This window comes from Gallus gallus, chromosome Z, assembly GCF_016699485.2.
Source record: "Gallus gallus isolate bGalGal1 chromosome Z, bGalGal1.mat.broiler.GRCg7b, whole genome shotgun sequence".
Lineage (NCBI taxonomy): Eukaryota > Metazoa > Chordata > Aves > Galliformes > Phasianidae > Gallus > Gallus gallus.
The window spans coordinates 25,629,880-25,649,993 of record NC_052572.1 but is presented as its reverse complement, the minus strand read 5'-3'; the positions used below and the strand labels follow the sequence as shown (position 1 = coordinate 25,649,993).

At 41.5% G+C, this 20,114-nt stretch overlaps 1 protein-coding gene and 1 long non-coding RNA gene across 5 annotated transcripts in view; both read left to right on the top strand.

The window, feature by feature from the left end:
• TNPO1 (transportin 1) overlaps window positions 1–20,114 on the top strand; it is an 80,820-nt gene that overhangs the window by 15,094 nt on the left and 45,612 nt on the right. The window contains exons 2-4 of one of the 4 annotated variants that reach the window (XM_040655695.2): window positions 5,958–6,132; window positions 6,384–6,497; window positions 10,037–10,112. In XM_040655695.2, the coding sequence (XP_040511629.1) occupies window positions 6,393–6,497; window positions 10,037–10,112 (181 nt within the window). In that variant the 5' untranslated portion in view covers window positions 5,958–6,132; window positions 6,384–6,392. Of the gene's footprint in view, window positions 1–5,957; window positions 6,262–6,383; window positions 6,498–10,036; window positions 10,113–20,114 lie in introns of those variants that run through there. The other 3 variants (XM_046905515.1, XM_046905516.1, XM_424806.7) reach the window with 3 other exon arrangements.
• On the top strand, window positions 6,917–9,848 carry LOC121108250. The gene is made up of 2 exons (XR_005842647.2): window positions 6,917–7,510; window positions 8,868–9,848. It is a non-coding gene; the product is annotated as an uncharacterized LOC121108250 (long non-coding RNA).

Here is a 20,114-nt window from a genome sequence, read left to right as displayed (position 1 = left end):
TCAGTGGTCTTTTTCAACAGAAAGGAACAGTAAAGCCTTTGTATTTTTACACATTTGTTTTACCCGTGATTTGAACCAGCAATTAGCAAATCATCAGCATATTGAGTGCGCATATTAATTTAGTAATTCAACACACTACCAGTCTAAGATCTTTGAAAATACTGGAGGTGATCCCACTAATGGTGGTTCATGTCATTTTTTGTTCCTCCCAAGTAAAGGCAAATACATCCTCAAAATCTTCTTGTACTGAAATACTAAAAGAGGCTGCATGGAAATCAATTACAGAAAAATATCTTACATCTGTCATTATCAAAGTTTTTCTAATTATGGATCATGGACTACTGAGAGAGATATTACTCCACATTTGTTAATTGCTTTTAGGTGTTGCACAAATCTAAAAACTGGCTTTCTCTCTGGGCCAAGATTTGGCTTCTTTAGTGGTAATAATGGTGTGTTATGAGGAGTGAAAATTCCTATCTGCAAAAACTCAGTCATTGGCCACATTCTCCCCTTAACCTCTTATGACAATGGGTATTCCTTTAAGAAGAGAGATTTCCCTGCTTTCATTTCCACTGTAACTCAGGCTGCTGACTTTAATAGTTTCTCACTTTTTGAACACCATACCCAAAAAGATGTCAGTATGTCTTTCAACTCCTGATGGATTTTGTTTATTTTCTCCTGGCATATAACCATCATTATTTTTGAATCTATTGGATTTTTTTTCAGTTATACCTTCAGGGACACATTCCAATCCTGCTCAGTTTACACAGTAAGTCCGACTGTAATTAATTCTCATAAAAGAAAGAAAAAAAAGTAATTATCTACTGATACTGTCTGTTTGTAGCATCATTTCTTCAGCCTTTGAACCTCATCTCTGCTTTCCTTCTAGACCTACTACATTTACTTTTCCTGCTACGTTTACATTTCCTTTTATCTGTGAGTTCACTAGGAAATTGGTTAGGATGGAGTTAGTTGTCCCAGTATCAACTGAACTGTGAATAAACCTTATTTTAAATGTTTAATGTTTGTTCCCAGGATCCTCCTGGAAGGTGTATTCCTGTTTTAGTTTCCTCTACTGGAGGTTGGGGACATGGAAACTGTGCACAACTTCTTCACATTGTTCCCTGCCCCATTGGACTTCCCTAAACTGTGGTCGGGGTCCCCTTCTCAGGGTAACTGGACATTCTCTTCTCCAGTGTTGCGATTGCTTGCAATAACTGCAGCAGTCCTCTGGTCTTAGTTAATCTCTGCTATGATCTCTGCTTTTCTGATTTCTGTTGCTTCTTTACCTCCCCTTGATATCCCTCCCAGGTAAAGCTGCTGCTAGAAAGCTTGCCTTTTCTTTCTGCTTCCTTTCTTGACCAGCTTTGTCCTCATATCTTTCATTATATACAGATGTTTCTGTGCTCATTAGTTCTCTGATGGGTTTATGTTGCCATCCCGGGAAATGTTTAGTAAAGTATTTCTTGATGTTGGGGCTGCTTGACTGACAAATAATGAGGGTGTATTTTGTTCTGCTTAGGTTCTATTCCCACAAACATTTGCAACTGTTTCTCCAACCTTGTTAGAAAAGCCCAGAGGTGTTCCTCTGGCTCTTGATGACAATCTGTTAACTTTGGCCAATTTAGCACTCTTTATCCTGCTGCCTCTTTTAAAGTCCCTAGCACATTTCTGCATGTTCTAAGCATATCCACCCCTGCCTGTGTCTATTAATTTTAACCTGATTCTTGTTCTGGCCTCACTGTTCAGTCATCTTGGGCTGCATTCTGGTCTCTGCTCTTCTACAAAATTAAGACTGTTTCATTTGTAGTAAACATAGTGTCTAACAACTGACAGACGTCCATCCATGTCAGATCATATGCTCTAAATATACTTCTAATCATCTGCAATATTTTTTCAGGGTCCTCCTGTAACCGTGGCATTTGCTGTTGTCACACCACTGAGCCTGGTGGACTAAAAGGCACAAGCACCCTGTGCACTGCTACCGTAGCCCTGGTTTGGGCAGAGGGCAGACAACCTCCTTTAACAAACTTTAACGGAGCTCTGCAACATGATAAGCAGCCAGGGGTGCAGAAAGGGGGAGAGAGGAAGAATCCAGAGGCAATGGCAGCACAGCAGGAGCGCTCTCAGCTTTAGCAGCAATTGGTGGAAGCTCCCTAGATGGAAGGACGTAAGGTGACATCATTTTCATGTTTCCGTTTGACTTAAATAGACCTTTTTGGTTCAGCTGCTCTGTTCCCCAAACTGTCCAAACATCCCGAAGGCCTAGCTAAGCAGAGAAGTGTTCTTCCAGTAACGATCTCAAAAACATTAGGCAATATGGCATTAAAACTGCCAACTTCTGCCCACCTTTTGTCTGCAGTACCAAATGCAGTTATAGCATGCCAAACTTCTTGACACAATTCCAGTGCCTTTTTCTTAAAGGTACACCGATTTTATTCCGATTTTCCAAAACTTACGCTATAGGAACACCTCTCTTATTTCCAAAGTGCAGTATCTATGGGCACTTACAGTTTTAAACACACCACCACTATTTATGTGGATTTACAGTTTTCACGCTGTCAACTCAGTCCTTTATGGCTCACTTCAGCACTTCCAGTGAGAGGCAGAAAACGGGTGAATTCACCCAGTTCACAGCCCAGTTCATCCTGGAAGGCTTTGAAGCTGACCGGTCAGCAGGGTCCCACCTGAGTCACCAAATTCTGTCACAAAACTGGCTTGGGACAGTCTGCAAATGTGGAGGAAAAAAGACCCAAAGGCAGATTTACGAAGTTCATGACCACAGGACTGCTATTCCATTAGGAAGTGAGAAGAAGAGCCCCACTGCAACCTGCAGTGGCTCCCACACCCCAGCTGGACACACCCCTGCCCAGCCCCAACCCCAATGACATCTCCCATGGGCCACGCACAGCGCAGCTCCTGGTGCGGGGTGGGTGCAGCCCTGGGCATGCTCCGGCCCTATCTGTGTTCCTGCACACCTTGCTCTTCTGCAGAGCTGAATTTTTCTCAAAGCAGTAATGCAGGTGTTTCGTTGCATGAGCAGCATGTTGTTCATTTTACATCCTGTGAAAGTGCTCAGGCCTGAGATTACAGCTCTGGTGGTGACAAAATTGACGTCCATCTTCTAGAACTGATAGCTCATTCCTTGCAGAGCAGGGCAGTTCTGCCTTTTCTTGTAGATAGCAGTGTTCCATACTTTAGTCACTCCTTTTGTATCCTTTTGTGAGAAATCCCTGGAAAGCAGCATTTCAGCCTGACCCAATGGTCAAGCCTGACAGAGAAAGAGGCAACAAAATGAAAAATAAAAATGCACCTCTGCTCTCTTTGTGGATACTCAAATATAACAAAGTAAGTATTATCAAGAAAGAAAGATCAGACTCAGTATTTTGGTTGCATTTTGGTGGGGGTTTTTTGTTTGGATATGTTCTTTTTGTAACAATACAATTTGTTTTGATACCACTGGATTCTGTCTAGGGTGCATCTGAAGCTTGGACAACATAGAAATCAAATTTTGGCTTCAGTATTTGTGCCAGTCCCCTGTCTTTGGTGAGCTTCTGCCTTGTTAATGTATGTAGATGTGGTGTTTTAAGTTTATTTCTGGTGCATTCTACTGATCGAGTGGGATGAAGTAGGCCATCATATGTTTTGATAGGTAACTTTCATTCCTGTGACTAAGTTTTAACAGTGATTCTGAACTTCTCTCTCCGTGAGAGAAGGAAGCAGGCCCTAGGAAACAAAACAGAAAAATTATATGGGAAGAAGCAATTTTCTCACTTTTTCAAAAATATTCTTTGCTTTCAATCAGTGTTTTTTTCTTCACTCAGTTAAATTATTTTCTTCTTGCCTGCTTCCTCACATAACTGAAAGGATTAGAAATGGGTAAGGATAACTCCAAGGTGATGATCAAGAAAAGAAAGTATCCAGCAAGATTAGGTCCTTGCTTTGATACCTATATTGACTGACTAGTTCCCAATGGCAAGAGATCCTCCATGAGACCTAGGGAGGAACCTACCCTTGAGGGCAACAATATAAAGCTTTCAGATGTCCCCCCTAATTGCAGCAACTCCCATTTCTAGTTTGATTTCTGGGCTTTTTTTTTCTCTCTTTTCTACAGCAGAAAGACATGGAATTAATTCTGGTCATGTTCCTATGTCAGTTTTTCTTAGTTACGGACCCACAGCCTGCTTCTCTTCATGGTTTTTCCTGTTCTCTCAGCCTTCCTTTCTAGTCTCTTCCCTTGTTTCTCATGTTTAATCTGATTTTTGTCTTGTGCATTTGGGTTTCCTGATCAAATTAGAAAGATGTAATCTTGTGTCATACATTCTGAACAGCAACTTTTGAAGCTGCAATCAATTTCACCCAAATTTGACAGTGAGCCAAATGTTTCAAAGATAATCAAGTTTCTGAAACCTTCCTGGTAAAACAGCAGGTGGGGGAATGAGACTGAAATGAGCATTTTGTTGGTTTGTTGGACCTCACCTTTCATTTGCTCCAGCTGTGTAAGCATCACTATGGAGTGCTCTGCTGCACATATGTTGTGAACCACAAGCATAGTTTTTAATGGCCTGAGTCTTTGCTTGAGACTTTTCTGTGCCAGAGGGAAACTAGTGGAAATTCTCACAGCTTACAAAAATCTCCAATAAACTGTTGTGCCCATCTTTGCCTAGTAACTGGTGGCAAGCCTTTACTCTCCCATTTTACTAACTCCAGCTTGAAGGCATCTCAGTCTGATAAGCTCCCAAGAGGTGCACTGCTTTACCAATTGGTCTCCCTAACAGCCCTGTGGTAACATTGGCAGTTTCTTAAGCAGAAGATACTAAGAAACACATTCGGTTTCTTTCTTTGTTGCTGTAGTTTTAAAGTACAGTTTTGTGCTTTGCAATGGCTTTGTTCTCTTGCATGTTATGCTGCATATTTTTCTGCTGTTTAGCTTTTCCTGATTCTTATTCCAGTGTGCATGCATTCATGATTGATTAAACACTGTCCTCATTATCCAGACATATAGATGCTATAAGTACACCTATAACAGCCTGCTTTGCTATTTTGATAAGAGACAGTGCTGTGAGTGCTGGTTTTGGCTCCTGCAAGGGTGGTGGCTGACTGTAATAGGAGGAAAGTTAGTCCAGGACACAGCACCTGAGACTGGACAGCTGATTGTAATTTAGATACTGTTCTAATGAAAGCTTTGGGGCGGCAAGACAAAGAGTCTGGCAGCAAATTACCTGGGATATGCAGTAATCAGAAATATTCTGTGCTCTGTGCCTCTGGGCAGTTACCACCGTGCTGCGTGCCTGCAGCACTCATACCCAGTGTTGTGCTGCACCAGAGCTTCCGTTTGTAGTTTTCCGTTAGACAAGCAGGATGCTTACAGACATGGTGTCTGAAAATAAGATTGTACACGCTGAGGAACTGTATTTCGTTTTCATATTTTAGATCACATTTAAGTCGTGTGTATTTGTATTTTGGTCATTAGCATTATGTATAACGGATATAAATGGCGATATGTAAGTATGCATGATGTTAATACGTATATAAATTGCTAATTTTGACCTCAGATCTCCGCTGATACATTTTGAGGCCAAAGATAAGATATACTTTGTATTCAAAGGGGTTTCTTTCTTGTCGCCTTCCCCCCCTTCCCTCCTAGTTGGCCCTACTCCCTCTTTGCGCGTCGAACTGCGAATGTAGCCGGCGTGAAACCAAGTCATGTAGCGGAAAGCAGATGGCGGGCAGGTACCCCGTCCCTCGCTGCCGGCTCCGCTTTCTCGCCTCGCTTCTCCTTCCTCCGTGGGCGGCCGCCTCCCGGCCCGCCGCCAGCCGCAGCTGTCCCGAGGGGCCGGGCGCCGCTACCCCGCGCGCCACGAGGCTGCCGGGGCTGTCCCTCCCCCCGTGCCGGGCTTGGGGCCTCGACGCGGTGCCGGCCGGGACTGAGGCGGGCCGTGTTTTGTCGCCGGCAGGCTCCTGGCGGCGTGGGACGCACAGGGGGAAGGCTGACGGCGGCGCCGGCGGGCCCGAGGCAGCCCGGGCGGGCGGAGGCGAGCCCGGCACTAGGACCCAGAAGACGCGCGGAGGCTCTGGCAAGATTACAAATTGGTCGTGACTCAGTCTCTCGGCGGGTGGCGAAGGGAGCAGGTCGGTGCCGTCTGCCCGCCCGGTGCGGGGCCGCGCTGGGGCTCGGGGCTGGCGGGGCGGTTGGCGGCCGCGGGGGCGGTTGGCGCTCCGTACGACGCCCTGCCTCCTTTCTCGTCTGTCTGTCCGTCTGTCCGTCCGTCCTCCCACCCGCCCTTCTTTCCTCTCCCCTCCTCTCCTCCCCTCCCCTCCCTCCCGCGGCCTGGCCCCGCTGCGCCGCTCACCGCGGCCGCCTGTTGTCTGCTGTTTTCCAGGCAGCCAAGATGGAGTACGAGTGGAAGCCCGACGAGCAGGGGCTCCAGCAGATCCTGCAGCTGCTGAAGGAATCTCAGTCCCCGGACACCACCACGCAGAGAGCCGTGCAACAAGTATCCTTGGCCGGGGCCTGCGCCGGGTGGGGCGGACAGGGCAGGGCAGAGCAGAGCAGAGCGGGACGACCGCCGCGGCCCGGGCGGGCGCCGGGTGAGCCGGGCGCGGAGAGCGGCCTGCGGGGCGGACGGAAGGGACGGGACCAGGCGGCGGCCGGGCCTGCCCGGGGACCGCCGCGTTGCGGTGGGCCGAGCCTCCGCCGGAGCGGGCGGCCTTGGCGCGGCGTTTGAACCGCCGGAGCGGCCTGTGGGGCCGTAGGGCCGCCGTGCCTCGCCGCGGGCCCGGGCACCTGTTGCGAGCCCGAAGCCAAAGGCCGCTTCTTCTTTTTAAAGCCCTCGCTCTGGCGCGGCCGCTTCGGCGTCTGCCGCTTTACTGGGTTACCCCGCGCTGGGCCGCTGCCAGCACCCGGCCGAGCCGAGGCGGGCGCGCGGCCCTCGCTGCGACGGATCCCGCCAAGAGCGCCGGGGGCCGCTGCCCGCGGGCAGGCCGCGCCGCCTCCCGCCTGGGGCTGCCCTCCGGCTCCGGGGCGCGGCGGGGCCTCCCGAGCCCATCCCCCGCCGGGGCTCGAGGCGAAAACCGGCGCTGGGGGCGGGAGGGCCCTGCTGGAACCTCCGCCGGCGTGCTCTCGGCGGCCTGCCGCCTCTGACACTACGCACTTTGCTGCGGGTGGGGACGTTCTTGCCTGCCTGAGAGCCTGAGCTGGCGTTTTTAGACTGTGAAATTGGCGAGAAGGGATGATTGAGTGTCTGTGTCTTCTTGGGCCAATTTGCAGTGCGTTTTATGTTAGTTGGTGGAGGTGGGATTTGTTTCTGATTCTTTTTTTCTGCCCGTCAAGTCTCTAGATTCTAGAAATGATGAAATCGCAGGGTTTTAAGGAGCAAAGAGAGAAGAAAATTTAGGTTACGACTAATAGAAACAAAGCTCTTGAAAAATGTCAGTTGTTTCCTGTTCCCTGAGTTGGCTGTGTAAGTGCTTTGGAAAACCAAGGAGTCCTCCTGGCGTTCTGTGAATGGTATGAGTTCATTATCATGATCCCTTTTTGCTTAAGGCACATGCTTCAAGGTCTTTGCAGACAGCATCAGAATTTACTAATGTAGTTAAGAAGAAACGTATATAAAGTTATTTTAAAGAATGAGTGAATCCTGAGGCCAAATTTACTCAACCTATAGGCTTTGCTAACAGATGCAGTCAGACGTAGGACAGATTCTGTTATTATCTAAAAAGCGAAGTTATTTTTCATCTTGATCATCATGCTCTTTGAGCTGTGTTATAGATTTCTGATATGCTTTTGCTGCCTTTGGAAAATCCTACACAGTCTGGCTAAATAACACCTCGAACTTAAACAGGCATTCTTCTTTAGTGTTTCAGATACGGAATTGTTTATAGCAACGGTGGTTTTAGTGCAAAATGATTCTTTAAAGCTCTGCTTCAAAAAAAAAAAAAAAGTGATAATAGCATCCACTTTGTTTTTTGAAAAATAGCGGTGTAGGTGCAAGATGGGCAACGTAACCAATGCTGTCTGTCTGAATGATGAGCAGAAGCTGATTAAGTAAAAATGCTTTTAACTGGTGTTTGAAATTCTTAAATGATAGCATTAACTCCCTGCTCTGGTCAGATACCTGTGATTTCAGAGTGTTCCTCCTATGCGGGCCTGTGAAAGTTAGAGAAGTGGCAGACTATGTCATCGTGTTACTCCTCCACTTAGGAAAGGGTTTAACGTCTTATTCACAGACAGCAAACTGTGACTTTAAGTAAATCTCCTTTCAAAATGTTTTCACAAACCTCTGGGACCGTTTCTTGTATTACAGGATGCTACTTAGCAGGGTGGTGGATCAAGGGTTTCAAATTTAAAGCACTTTCAGTCCTTAATATAATATTATCAATGTGCTGTCTTGTATTTATGACAAGGTTTTGACACATTTATATGATTAGAACCTAATTGTAATGATGTAGGGAGCATAGGTTAACCAAAACCCTTTGTTAATAAAGTTATGAATCAGGAAGGCTTTCAAATACTTTTGAGATGAATAAATTAATTGCTTTTCGGAGGGAAAAAAAGGAAAAATGTAGGTGAAGAAGTTGTTAAGGAAAATATGGCCTATTAGCTCTTACTTGGTTCACTGACTGATTAGTTAATGAGGAGTATTAAATAGGGATTTATTTCTATGTTTGTCTGCTGCTGCTTTGTATTTGAACCACTGTGGTTTGTTGCTGTTGGTACTGTTTGACGTACTGGTCATGTTTCTGAAGCTTGGAGTAGAAGGGAAAAAAAATAACAAGATACGATACCCTACTTTTTGGCTTCTTAAAGAGCTTTTTGGCATGGAAGCTAGAAAACAATCTTTGGGTGTATGTTCTGTATTTCTTAGGGGCCATGTGGGATGATCAATACTGTTTTCACTGGGCTATCTATGGTAAGTGTGCTTTACTGTTAAGTCAGACTGGCTTCTCTGGCCATGGCTTGATGTAAGCAGCCTAAGTATCTAAAAATGAAGTTTCTTAAGTTTGCGATTGGGACTAGGTGAACTAGTTGGTCATTGGAGGGAAATAGATTCTTTAGAACTGGAAGGAACTTAATGAGCCACCATATCCCAACAAATACTTGTGGTTGAGGTTTTTCTTTTAATGGTTAGCAATTCAGCTGAACAGCTAGTAAAGTCAATGCATGTGAAGTAAATACTCTTCTTTGAAAAATATTTTTTTGCTAAATGTTTTGTTTAACCATTCTAGATATCATCAGTATGACTTGAAGATGACGCTGCATGCTTATGACTCAAAATACTGTTGTTCAGCAGAATAACAATTAATACTGGGGTACGAGAACACGTTATAAAGAGAATGCCAGATGGCTATTCCAGCCAAACAGCAGCAGATGATATAGTAAATGTCAGAAAAACAACTGCATACCTTAATGGTCCTTCAAAAAATGAATAGTTCTTCCTTCAGTTTCCTCCATACTATTAAGGACATAGTGGAGAGGTTGGTACTTCTAGTAAGAAGCTCCTTCAGAGAACCAGCACTCTAGAAAGCGGATATGTAATGCAAAGGAATTGTTCTGTATTACTTGTTTTAAGAAACAGTAGTTAGGTTCCTGATGCAAATATCTGCCCACTTACAATTAAACTAATTCTCACTATCAAAATCATAACTAGCTGCTGAGCTTTAATGCTGGACCACTTTTATTTTTGACGGAAAAAAGCAAAGATATGTTGTGAGATTCTGTCACAGCTTCTGAGTGTAAACACTGAAATTAAAAACGGTATAGAAGCATTTCTAGTGTTTTTAAAAGCACTCTAAGTGTTCTATTAATTTCTCTTTCTGTCTTTGTATTATTTTTTTTTTCCAGATTTCACAACTAAAAGGTATTCCTACAGTATGAGGATTGTGGACTCTGTTTTCAGTTTGTTTTTACTCTGAGTATTTTAAGGTTTTACTTAAAATTGTTTCAAATGTTCAGAAATCTAATAATAATTTCATCCAGAAAGCTAAGTGCTGCATGTATAAGATTTGACTTCTCCTTAACAGTTTCCCACTTCAGAAACTAGAACAACTCAATCAGTATCCAGATTTCAACAACTACCTGATTTTCGTTCTTACGAAGTTGAAGTCTGAAGGTGAGTTTTTGAGATATTAACTGTTTAATTACAGTTCTACTTTTCACTTGTTTGATTTTGTTTTTTCTTTACCTTTAAAGAAATAGGGAGCTGAATCCCACAGTCATTTTGCTGATTTGTTGATCTCTGTAGTTGCTGAGAACTCATTTATCTTCTTGGGAAGATTTGTGGTAATGCATGTGAAAATTTATTGGTGCATGTAGTTTCAAAGTCTTAGCATAGACTTTGCAAGTATCTGCTCTAAGTATCCTATGAAATTTTCACAGTACTACAGGAGCATCATACTTCTCTGAGACTACTGTGTAACTGAAATAAATTTGCTCCATGATGGTGAAATGTGTTTGTGTTGTCTGTGTACCTAGGAAGGATGAAAGGGTAACGGAGTATAGTATGGTTTTGTATTTGATAAATTGATAAATATAGTATCACACTTCAATTGCTAGTGTGCTTTATACTATTAACAGGAGAAAAAAAAAAGAGGCGTTTGTGGTCAGACTGCACCAATATCTCTCACAGGTATATCATGTAGGTCTTTTATGAGACTGCAGAGAAGTAACTCTTGCTTCAGGAAAGGTTTTTTTCTTCATCAGTGACTGAATTTTCAGAGTCATACTCTTGTCTAAGAGATCTGCTCTTCAAATTTGTTTTTTCAAGATCAGGAAATCTTCAGAACAGGTGGGGCATGGTCCTGATTAACCTGCTGTAGATGTCCCTGCTCAAGCGGGGGCTGAGTGCATGACCTCCTCAAAGGTGCCTTCTATCCTCAACCATTTTGTGATTCTTTGTCATAGTGAGTCCAGTGTCAGTGTTTTTTCACAGTATTTACCAACTTCTAAACATCCTGTTACTTTGATATGTAGGACTAATGAAGGATGGTGGGGAACTCTTGGCTGGATTTGCCATGAATCCAATGACCAAGAGCCTTCTGTCATTATTCCTGCTCAAGCAAGGTAAAGAAAGGGACCTTAAGAACTGCTATTAAGTAGTTAAAATACTCTTGCACTCTCTTTGGAACTGTAGGGGAAATGTTATGGAGTCTATCTTGAGTGCAACTGGGAAAGTTTTCTTTACTTTCTCCTTCTTAAGAGGATTCACTTGTCAGTCTGTCTGAGGCTCTTGACTAGGGAAGACAAGCACTGTGCTTTACACCACAGACAGAAGCTGAGATACCCATACTTTTGGAAGTTCACACTTCCCTGTGGGCATGGGTCATGGAAATAAGCTTCCTACATTGTTCATAGTTTGTTCAACAGGGATTGAAGTGTTGTGTTAGCTAGTACATGGGGCAAGAGAGAGCTCAGTTTGACAACAGGTGTGGCTATCTATAGATAACATTTTTGCCACTGTTGAAACTACTGCTGAGGAAACTGTAAAGATAACATTTAGATGGAAGCTCCTGGAGGTTAGAATTCTGTAAGGGTGGACTGAAATGCATTTTAAACAATCTTATTTTATTTTAGTATGGGTTGTATCATGTTGTTTTTGGCCTGTGTCTTAGGCCTCTCCAAGCAAATAACTTTGCTTGCTTAGTTGGCTGCTCCACTAAGGCCTGCAGTCAGACAGTAAGTAAGCTCATAGAATAAAACATGATCCCAAAACACTGAAGGCTGGGATAGGGGTCTCTAGGAGGTACTTACCAAGAAGATTGTTCTCAAAGGTCATCGTTATTTGGGCAAAATGGAGTATACATTATCATTCAGATACTTGTATTACTGTAATTGTTTCTTCTTGGTTTCACAAGTGTGAAACTGGCAGATAAATGTAGTGGCACTACATGGGCTTGGTGTCTTTTTATTGAGAGTACTGAATGATGACAGTCATAATTGTGGCATAATGGTTTTTTTGATGCAATGTTGTATCAACATACTGTGAGATGACACAGCCTGCTTGCATCAGCAAAAGATTACTATGTTGCTTCCTGGTTAACTGTTCTCTGTTCATCTTTGAAGAGGAACTAAACTAAGACTTAACAGTATCTGTGGACTATTCCTACTCTTTTTATGCTTACATCCATTACTGAATAAGGTATTTGCACCTCAGATAACAAAAAAGGAAGCTATCTTTATAATATGGCAGAATTTATGTTGTGTTCTACATGGCCTAATGCAGCCTAAAGGATGGTGGATGCTTTATATAAAATTGCAAGAATGGAAGTGGCATAAATACTACTGTCTAGATAAGATATGACAGATCTAATACCCCTTTGTCTTGGGTAAAAAGGCCACTGATGCAAGTGCTGTACTAGTTAGGACAGACAAACAGTTCCTTTGTCATATTTGCATTTTTTTTTTTTTTGTCTTGCTTACATGAGAGATAGGGTATGTTGTTTATGAATACTTTCTGTACAGCTTTGATTCCTTCTATTCCTTCTACCTTGAAGTGTGCTGCTGGACTTTTTGCCGGGATCTAGGCAAACGTATATTGGGACAAATAGGCAGTGGTCCTGATAGTTTCCTGCTGGCCCGTGTAGACATTGTGTATCTGCAACAAGACAGATAACTAAGTCTTTTGGTTCTGATCTTGGATCATGCTTCAACCTATCCTACTATGGGAACTCCAGCCCATGCTCTCACTAGTCTCACTGAGTAGACAGATCATAGTCTTGTGTGAGGCTGTTGCACTCAAGGATCATAGTCCTTGTAACAAATTTATATTCTGAAGGTGAATGAGTTGGAATTGAGAGCAGTACTTGAGTACTGTACTGTTTTTCTGGTAGGCTTTAAGGGTGGCCTTTTAAGTTCACTTCCAAAACATTTGGATTTTTATAAAGCAATTGAAGATCAAACAGTGTCTCAGCTACTCTTGATATTTTCATGTGATGACTTAGTCATTCAGAGTATTTTACTTTGACACAGTTTTTCCGTGGAATTTGGTACTTTTGTTCCACTTGTTCCACCTCCTCTCAACCCCTACACGCTCCAAAAGCTTTTGTTTCAATTGGAAAGTCAGCACAGATGATAACTTATTATAACAATTCAGTCATGTCTGCAAGTGGATTTTGAAGTGGCTTTTTGTAAACTATTACTCGGATCCAGAGTAGCCCTATGGATTTGATGTGAATATTTTCTGATAAGTTTCGAAATTTAAATTTGATCTGGGCTGTGGTTTTCATGAGTCTTCTCCACTATGGAATTCTTCTTTTTCATGGTATCTTGATGTTGAAAGACATTTGAAGCTGAGCAAGAGAAAGACTGTGTGAGAATCATGTATTGATTAACCAACTTGCATTTTCAGGAACATGTTTTTAATGAGCAGGATTAAACCAGAAAAGAAATTTGCAGGCTTTGACTGTGAAATTAAAACTATCTCCTCTACCTCTTCTCTCCCCCCCTCCCCTTTTTTTTTACAAAATACATAATCTGGTCACTATCAAAAAGACTAAAATAGCTGCCAAGGAGTGAATCTGATCTGATGAGATTACAGTTCAGTAGTGAAGTGAGGTTAATGTACCCTTTAAAATATACAGTTTCAAATGTTACATAGCATAGGTGATGTTCTTCTAGTGAAACAATAGCAAAATATTGTTTCCTTCAACTCTGATACATTAAAAACAAAATTAAACCTAAGTCAGTATTAGTAGTTAATGCAAGAAGTAGTTGAGATTCAAAGACTTCTCAAGTGGAACCAAATTCTGAGATGATTGATTTTTGTCAAATCATACCATTAAATCTACTTTTTTTTTTTCTGTATGGCAGCCAATTCTTCCGTCCCATCCCCCCATAGGGATATTGTAACGCAGACTTCAGTAAAATTCTTCGCCTAAGTAGTTTTGTGGCATACATACCACATGTGAGAAGTGACAGTTATTTATTTTTTCTTTTAAGAGTCTTTAAAAAAAAACACTGAAATTATGCAGTGGATTGCGTTATGTGATTCAATGCTTCAGGAATGCTTTCTTGGAAGTCCTTATTCTGAGAGTATGGGATCTCCATTATTATCTCTTTACCTATTCCTGAAGCCCATAGAAGGAGAGCATTCTAAAAGTGTAGTAGGTACAGTAACAAGTTTGTTGATTGTATCATCTGTTCTCTAGCTTAGTACCTTCATTTACTTATTTAGATTGGTGTAGGTTCTTCAAAGGTGCTATTCACTGTAAGCAATATCATCTGGGGAGTGAAATCTTATAACATCTGTGTTGTCTGAAGTGACAGGTCAGAATTTTTCAGGCTTTCCCTTGGTTATTAAGGTTATCAGACTTTTTTTAAAATTATTCTTCTGAAATTCAGGTAACATTTGGTAAGGTGTGTTTTAACCCCTAAGTAAATGAAACTTTACTTTTTGGGTAAGTTGGAGGTCGTTAGCCAGTTCTTTAATGCCTTACCTTAGTGTATATCTTAGGAGGTGAATGTAATCTACTGCTAGGGCTATCCTTTGTATACCTTTGGTAAGTTGAACTCACCCAGTCAGTGATGCTTGTTTTGTTGTTTCTCATGTTAAAATGTACTTAAAAAGCTAGTATCTAGCATCCCTGTGTAGTGTTTCCCTAGAGAAAAAGGAAGTCATTCCTGGTGTGATTTCTAAATGCACTCAAGCAGAAGTACTTGATTCAGTGCAGTTCAGAGGTGCTTGAGCCTAGCATATCTTTAGCTGTGGACTTTCATCTTCTATTTCCAAGAATAAAAATGCATGTTTTTTAAAAAGAACTAAATGACTGAGATGAAAGTAGTGTTTATCCATTCACAGGTGGTGATACAGTGACGAGGAGCATGGCTCTTATTTTGCCCTGTTATTCTTCTTGTGTTGGCAAATGTAACTGTTAGGATAAAACTTACTGAGGAAAACTGCTCACTGTGCTGATTTCACTCTCAAAGCTGTTGAGAGCTTATTTCTAAAAGGGCTTTATTCTGTTTGTATCAACTACTGGTATGGATTTAATATGTACAAATACAAAATGTGATAAAAATAATCCCTGATGTCACTGTTCTTGAGGATTTCTGATCCATTATTAACAAATTGTCTGTCTCTTAACTAAGACAAAACAAAAAATAGTTCTAGAGCAGTGTAGTACGAGAGGCACAAGGTGAATGTTTTCTTTGGAGTGACAGGTATACAGACACCTTCATGAACTTTCCAGCAGAAAAAAAAAAACTTTTTTTCCACCTTTGCCCCCCCCCCTTTCCCTTTGGAATGTTAAGTAATCTTAAATGTAATACTTCAAGCTTAAAATGATATGTCAGAAACAAGGCTGAAGATGTTTCAAGGCATTCAGCGTATTCAGATATTCATATATCTGAATATATGAAAAACTTGAAATGTAGTGGCTAGTCTGAAATTAATCACTGCTTAGTTGGCTTATATGAATGACGGAAAAGAATTTTGACATGACTGCCTGTGTATAAGAACATCATACAGGCACCAAAACAAAGCTGAAAGTGTTCTGTTGACACTGAGTGTTGCATATTTATTGCTTCAGTAGCAACAGCTATGCTTTTGAAGACTTTATTTATTGTAAATAAAACTGAGCTGTGGATAATGTGGAAAGGATGTTGAACTCTTAATAAAAAAATAATTTATTGGTTGGTAATTCCAATTTTTGTGTTTTAACAAATGATGGACAGAAATCAATCAGTGCAAAAGTTCATACATCTCTACGGTCTTGCAAAACCACCAAATGTTTAAAGAACTCTTTCAGCTTTTCTATTTTATCCCTTCAGCTTTTTTTTTTAATGCCATTCTATGTATCACCTCCTTATCCTGCAATTCAGTCAGTGATAGAATTTTACTAAGAGCAGAAGATTCATGAATAAGAAACGGAAATTCAGTGCAATAATAGTATGATTTGCTACAGTGTCCCAAACTGTAGTAGCAAATGCAAGCTGTTGTTGCTCTTTGTGATCTCTAGCAGGCATGTTCAACCCACTGGGCACATGTGGCCTTGGGCTACTGGTAATGCAGTCCCAGAAGATCACACTTTTAAGACTATGATGTGATTTTTAGCAACCTTTTTAATGGGTCAGTTGTGCACAGCTGAAACGTTGACTGCGTAGGCGAGAAGGAAGGCACATTACAGTGCTAACTCCACCTCTCACGCCTGCCGCACACACGCAGTCAAATCGAAGCTCACCATGTATTTATTGCACATTACATATGCTTGTGCTGCTTGGCAAGTAAAACATTGAAAACCACTTCAACCTACCTGCATGTGTTTGTGCTTGTGAAGACGCATGTTTTTTGCTATTAAGCAGACATGCTTAATTATGAATTAATTATACACAATATACCTTCATTTACTCACTTTTTCTCAGAATTTCTAACTTTGAACTGTGAATATCATGGCCCCTCCCCTCTCCTCTCCTCTTCTTTTCGTTTCTGCATGGAAGTAATATAGTAAGTTAAAGGTTTCATGACAAAATCTAGAACACAGATATGAGTAAAGTGCAAGAAAAAAAGCCTGTTTTTCAGAACATTAGAATTGATATAAATTTCAAAATTAGATGCAATTTCAAAACATTCTCTTGTAAACCTGGCTTTATAAGTTGTCAAGGAAATAGCAAATATAAAATTGCAAAACAAAACCTGATTAATAAAATTTCTGATTAATAATACTTCTTCAGATTAATAGAGTATCATCTACTAATAACATGTGATATGGTGTGTGGCAATTTTTAAACAAAATTCTTAGAAGAGTAAGAGTGACTGCAGCATCTGTGGTGTACACACCTTGGCACAGAAAAAAATAGTGTTGCAATCAAACATTCAACTCAGGGAACAATATGATCATGTCTCTTTGCTGTACTTCTACGGGATCTATCTTACCAGAGAGAAATATCCTTTACTTCACAAATACACCTTATTCATGTCATCAGTTTTTGATAATATGTACATTTGTGAACAGCTGTTGTTCAAGTATGAAGTATAGGAAGAGTGAGATTAGATCAAAAATCTCTGACAATTCCTAACCCTTGAGAACTCACTGAGAATTGAGCCACTGAAGCAGATACCAATGCATTAGTTTCACAAAAGCAAGTTTTATGTTTCTGTTGCTCTCTTTTATGTTTAAAAAAAAATTTAAAAGCAGTTTTGTTACATACACATTAACTATATTATGTATTTTATATGCAGCCCAAGGCAATCCCTCTTTATTCTGTGCAATCCAGACAAACCAAAAGTTTGTACACCCATACTTTAATAGAGTATCATCCTCTGGTTTCTGCACAAACAGGAATGACAGAGAAGTACCTTAGTGTGCTGGGGAAGGAAATGATAAGCGTTGTGGTGGGAGCTACCTATTTGGGAATGAATGAATTCAGAGTTAAAGTAATGAATCTCTCTGAAGAAATGACTTGGTTAGATGAATGGAAGTTTCTTCGCTCTGAATATGTTGAAGGTGAATATTGTATTTTAAATCAAACTTCAAAATGAGACAATCCATCAGGCTAATAGCTGTTGGAATACGAGGATTAATTGGATAAGTGCAATGACGCCTTGTCATCAATTTGAGTAATTCAGAATACTGTTCAGACTACTCAGTGAGTATTGGGGAGTACAAAATAAATGACTCCCGCCACCACTGGTGCTGTATAGGGTGCTGTGCATTGGAAGTTTTCCCTACTGCTGCTGACATCCTGTAGATACAGCTTAATAAAAAGTTGTTTCTTCAGTTAGGTATATTGGGTTGCATTCTGGTAAATGGCAAGATATAATTTTGGCGCTAGTGGAGGTGTTCCTGAAATATGAAACTAGAGAGTAGTTACATGCTTTTAATTAAATACTCCTCCATACAATTTCTTTTTTTGTTGTTAATATTTTTAGAAATATTTATTTTTCCTTGTATTTACTTCACAAGAGCTCTTTCTATGAGCAAAGGACCAATCCTCTGCTTCTTAGGATAGTAGTGAAAATAAGACTAGCTAGGAAGCTTTGGTATGTGACTGCTGATTTTTGTTTTTCAAGTCATTTGAAATCCATCTTCAATCTGTTTTCAGTTTCTACCTCAGACTTCATCAGTCTCCTTTCACTGGGAAGGAAGGAAAATAAGGGAAAATTTGGGTGACTACCATTTAGAATAGAACAGTTGGAAGGGAACTACAAAGATCATCAGTTCCAACATGCACTGACAGGCATGGGGCATCATGCTAGGAAGCCTGCACCATCACAACTCAGATGTGTTTCCAGGTGCCCAGCCTGACCCCCCCCCCCGGCAGCTCTGTGCCATTCCCTTTCTGCCATCAGTTCCCAGCAGCAGAGCCTGGCACCAATGCTCCTTCCCCTGCTCAGGGAGCTGCAGGGAGCACTGAGGTCCTCTCAGCATCCTCGTCTCCAGGCTGGGCAACACGAGTGTATTCAGCCTCTCCTCGTGGGATGTGCCTTCCTGTCCTGTTACAACCCATGTTCCCTTCTCTGGGGGCTTTCCAGTACCTTAACATCCTTTTTCTGTTGTGGAGCCCAGAACTGCACACAGAACTCAAGGTGAGACTGTAACAATGCTAAATGCAGTGAGAGAATCACATCTTCTGACTGACTGGCTACACTATAGTTGATGCACCCCCAGTGTGGTTTGCCCCGTGGCTGCCAGGACACGCTGCTGGCTCATGCTGAGCTTGCTCTGGAATGCTTAAAAAAAAACTTAAGGCTTGCCAATCAGTATTACTGTGCTACCTGTGCAGTAGCAGATATTCTGATTAAGGGAACATCCATTCTGATCACTTGAAGCTACATGAATGCTTCTTCCTTGGAGATACTGTAATAAATATCTGTACTAGCTTGAATGGTCAGTCTATGCTGCTTCTGATGAATCAGGTAATATCACGAGGGAGGAGTCACTTATTCAGGTACTGCAGGGCTAAGCTGCCAATGGTGAGCTGAGTGCAATCTTCAGCCATTTTTGGCACTTAAGAGCTCGGTCTTGTTGTTGCTCCCCAGTATCTTCTGAAATTAGAAGGCACAGCAGAGTAAAGTCTTTTGTGGTTCTGGAGAGCAAAAATTGTCATTTGAAAAGAGGAGGAGGAAGTTTTAAAGTGCTTTTCAAAAGCAGGAGTTATTCTTAGCTAGCTATTGAAGTCAATTTTTATTAGTGTTCTGTATCTGTGGGGTTAGGATGCATTTTTATATGTCTTTTCAGATTAATTTTAGGAAAGATACTCAGCTCTGTAACCAGAAATAATACTGTGGATACTGCTATTGGTGGCAATTTTTCCTAGCTTTCAATCCTACTTAGTGCTAAAGGAAAGAGATTTGTATTTGCACATAACTCTTGCATGTGGACCAAGAGAAGTGATTCCTCTTTTATAAGGCTAAATTTGGTTTCATGAGGGTGGTGGGCTAGTCAATTGCACTTGTTTCATCACTACAGGCTAACACACTGAAACTGTTCTGACATCACTGTTATGTTTAACAGCAAGTCTGCCTTCTGACAGAATCCAAAGAGGTCATGGTGTTTCCTGGCACCTACCCTCATGAATAGGAGACACCATTTTTCAGCTCTTACTCTGTGAAGTGAAATAAACAGCCATTAATACCTACCTGCATGACATCTTATCCACTCAGATAGGATTCTAACCTAACATTGTGGCACCCATGCCTACTGTAAATATTTTACTGAAGGGAGTAAGGGTTATGTTGTGAAGCACTTTGTATGTTTTCTGTGTTGTTGCCTTTTTATTAGCTTGCTTGGACTTTCAAGTGTACTACAAAATCCTCACTGCTTTCACATATGTACTTAGGTCAGACAGGGTGTGATCAGAGGAGGTAGGGTAGTTTGAGAATGCACTGTAGTTCTTAAAAACACAGTTGTAGTCTTAAAAGTAACTGATATCTGTGTCTTGGGTATGTGTCAATTCTATGAGGCATTAAAACCTTGAACTAGTGCTAAGGCCTTTCAACAAAGCTAAAAATCTACTGGGAATCGCATGATGTTTGAATGATACAGTTTTATTGTAAAGCGAGGCGTGATGAGAGGGGGATTCTTCGACTGATTAATTTATTTGGCACCAAAGATGCTATCAAATGCCAGAAGTCTGCTTCACTTTCCTTTTTTTCTTGTACATTCCTTTCTTCTTGTAC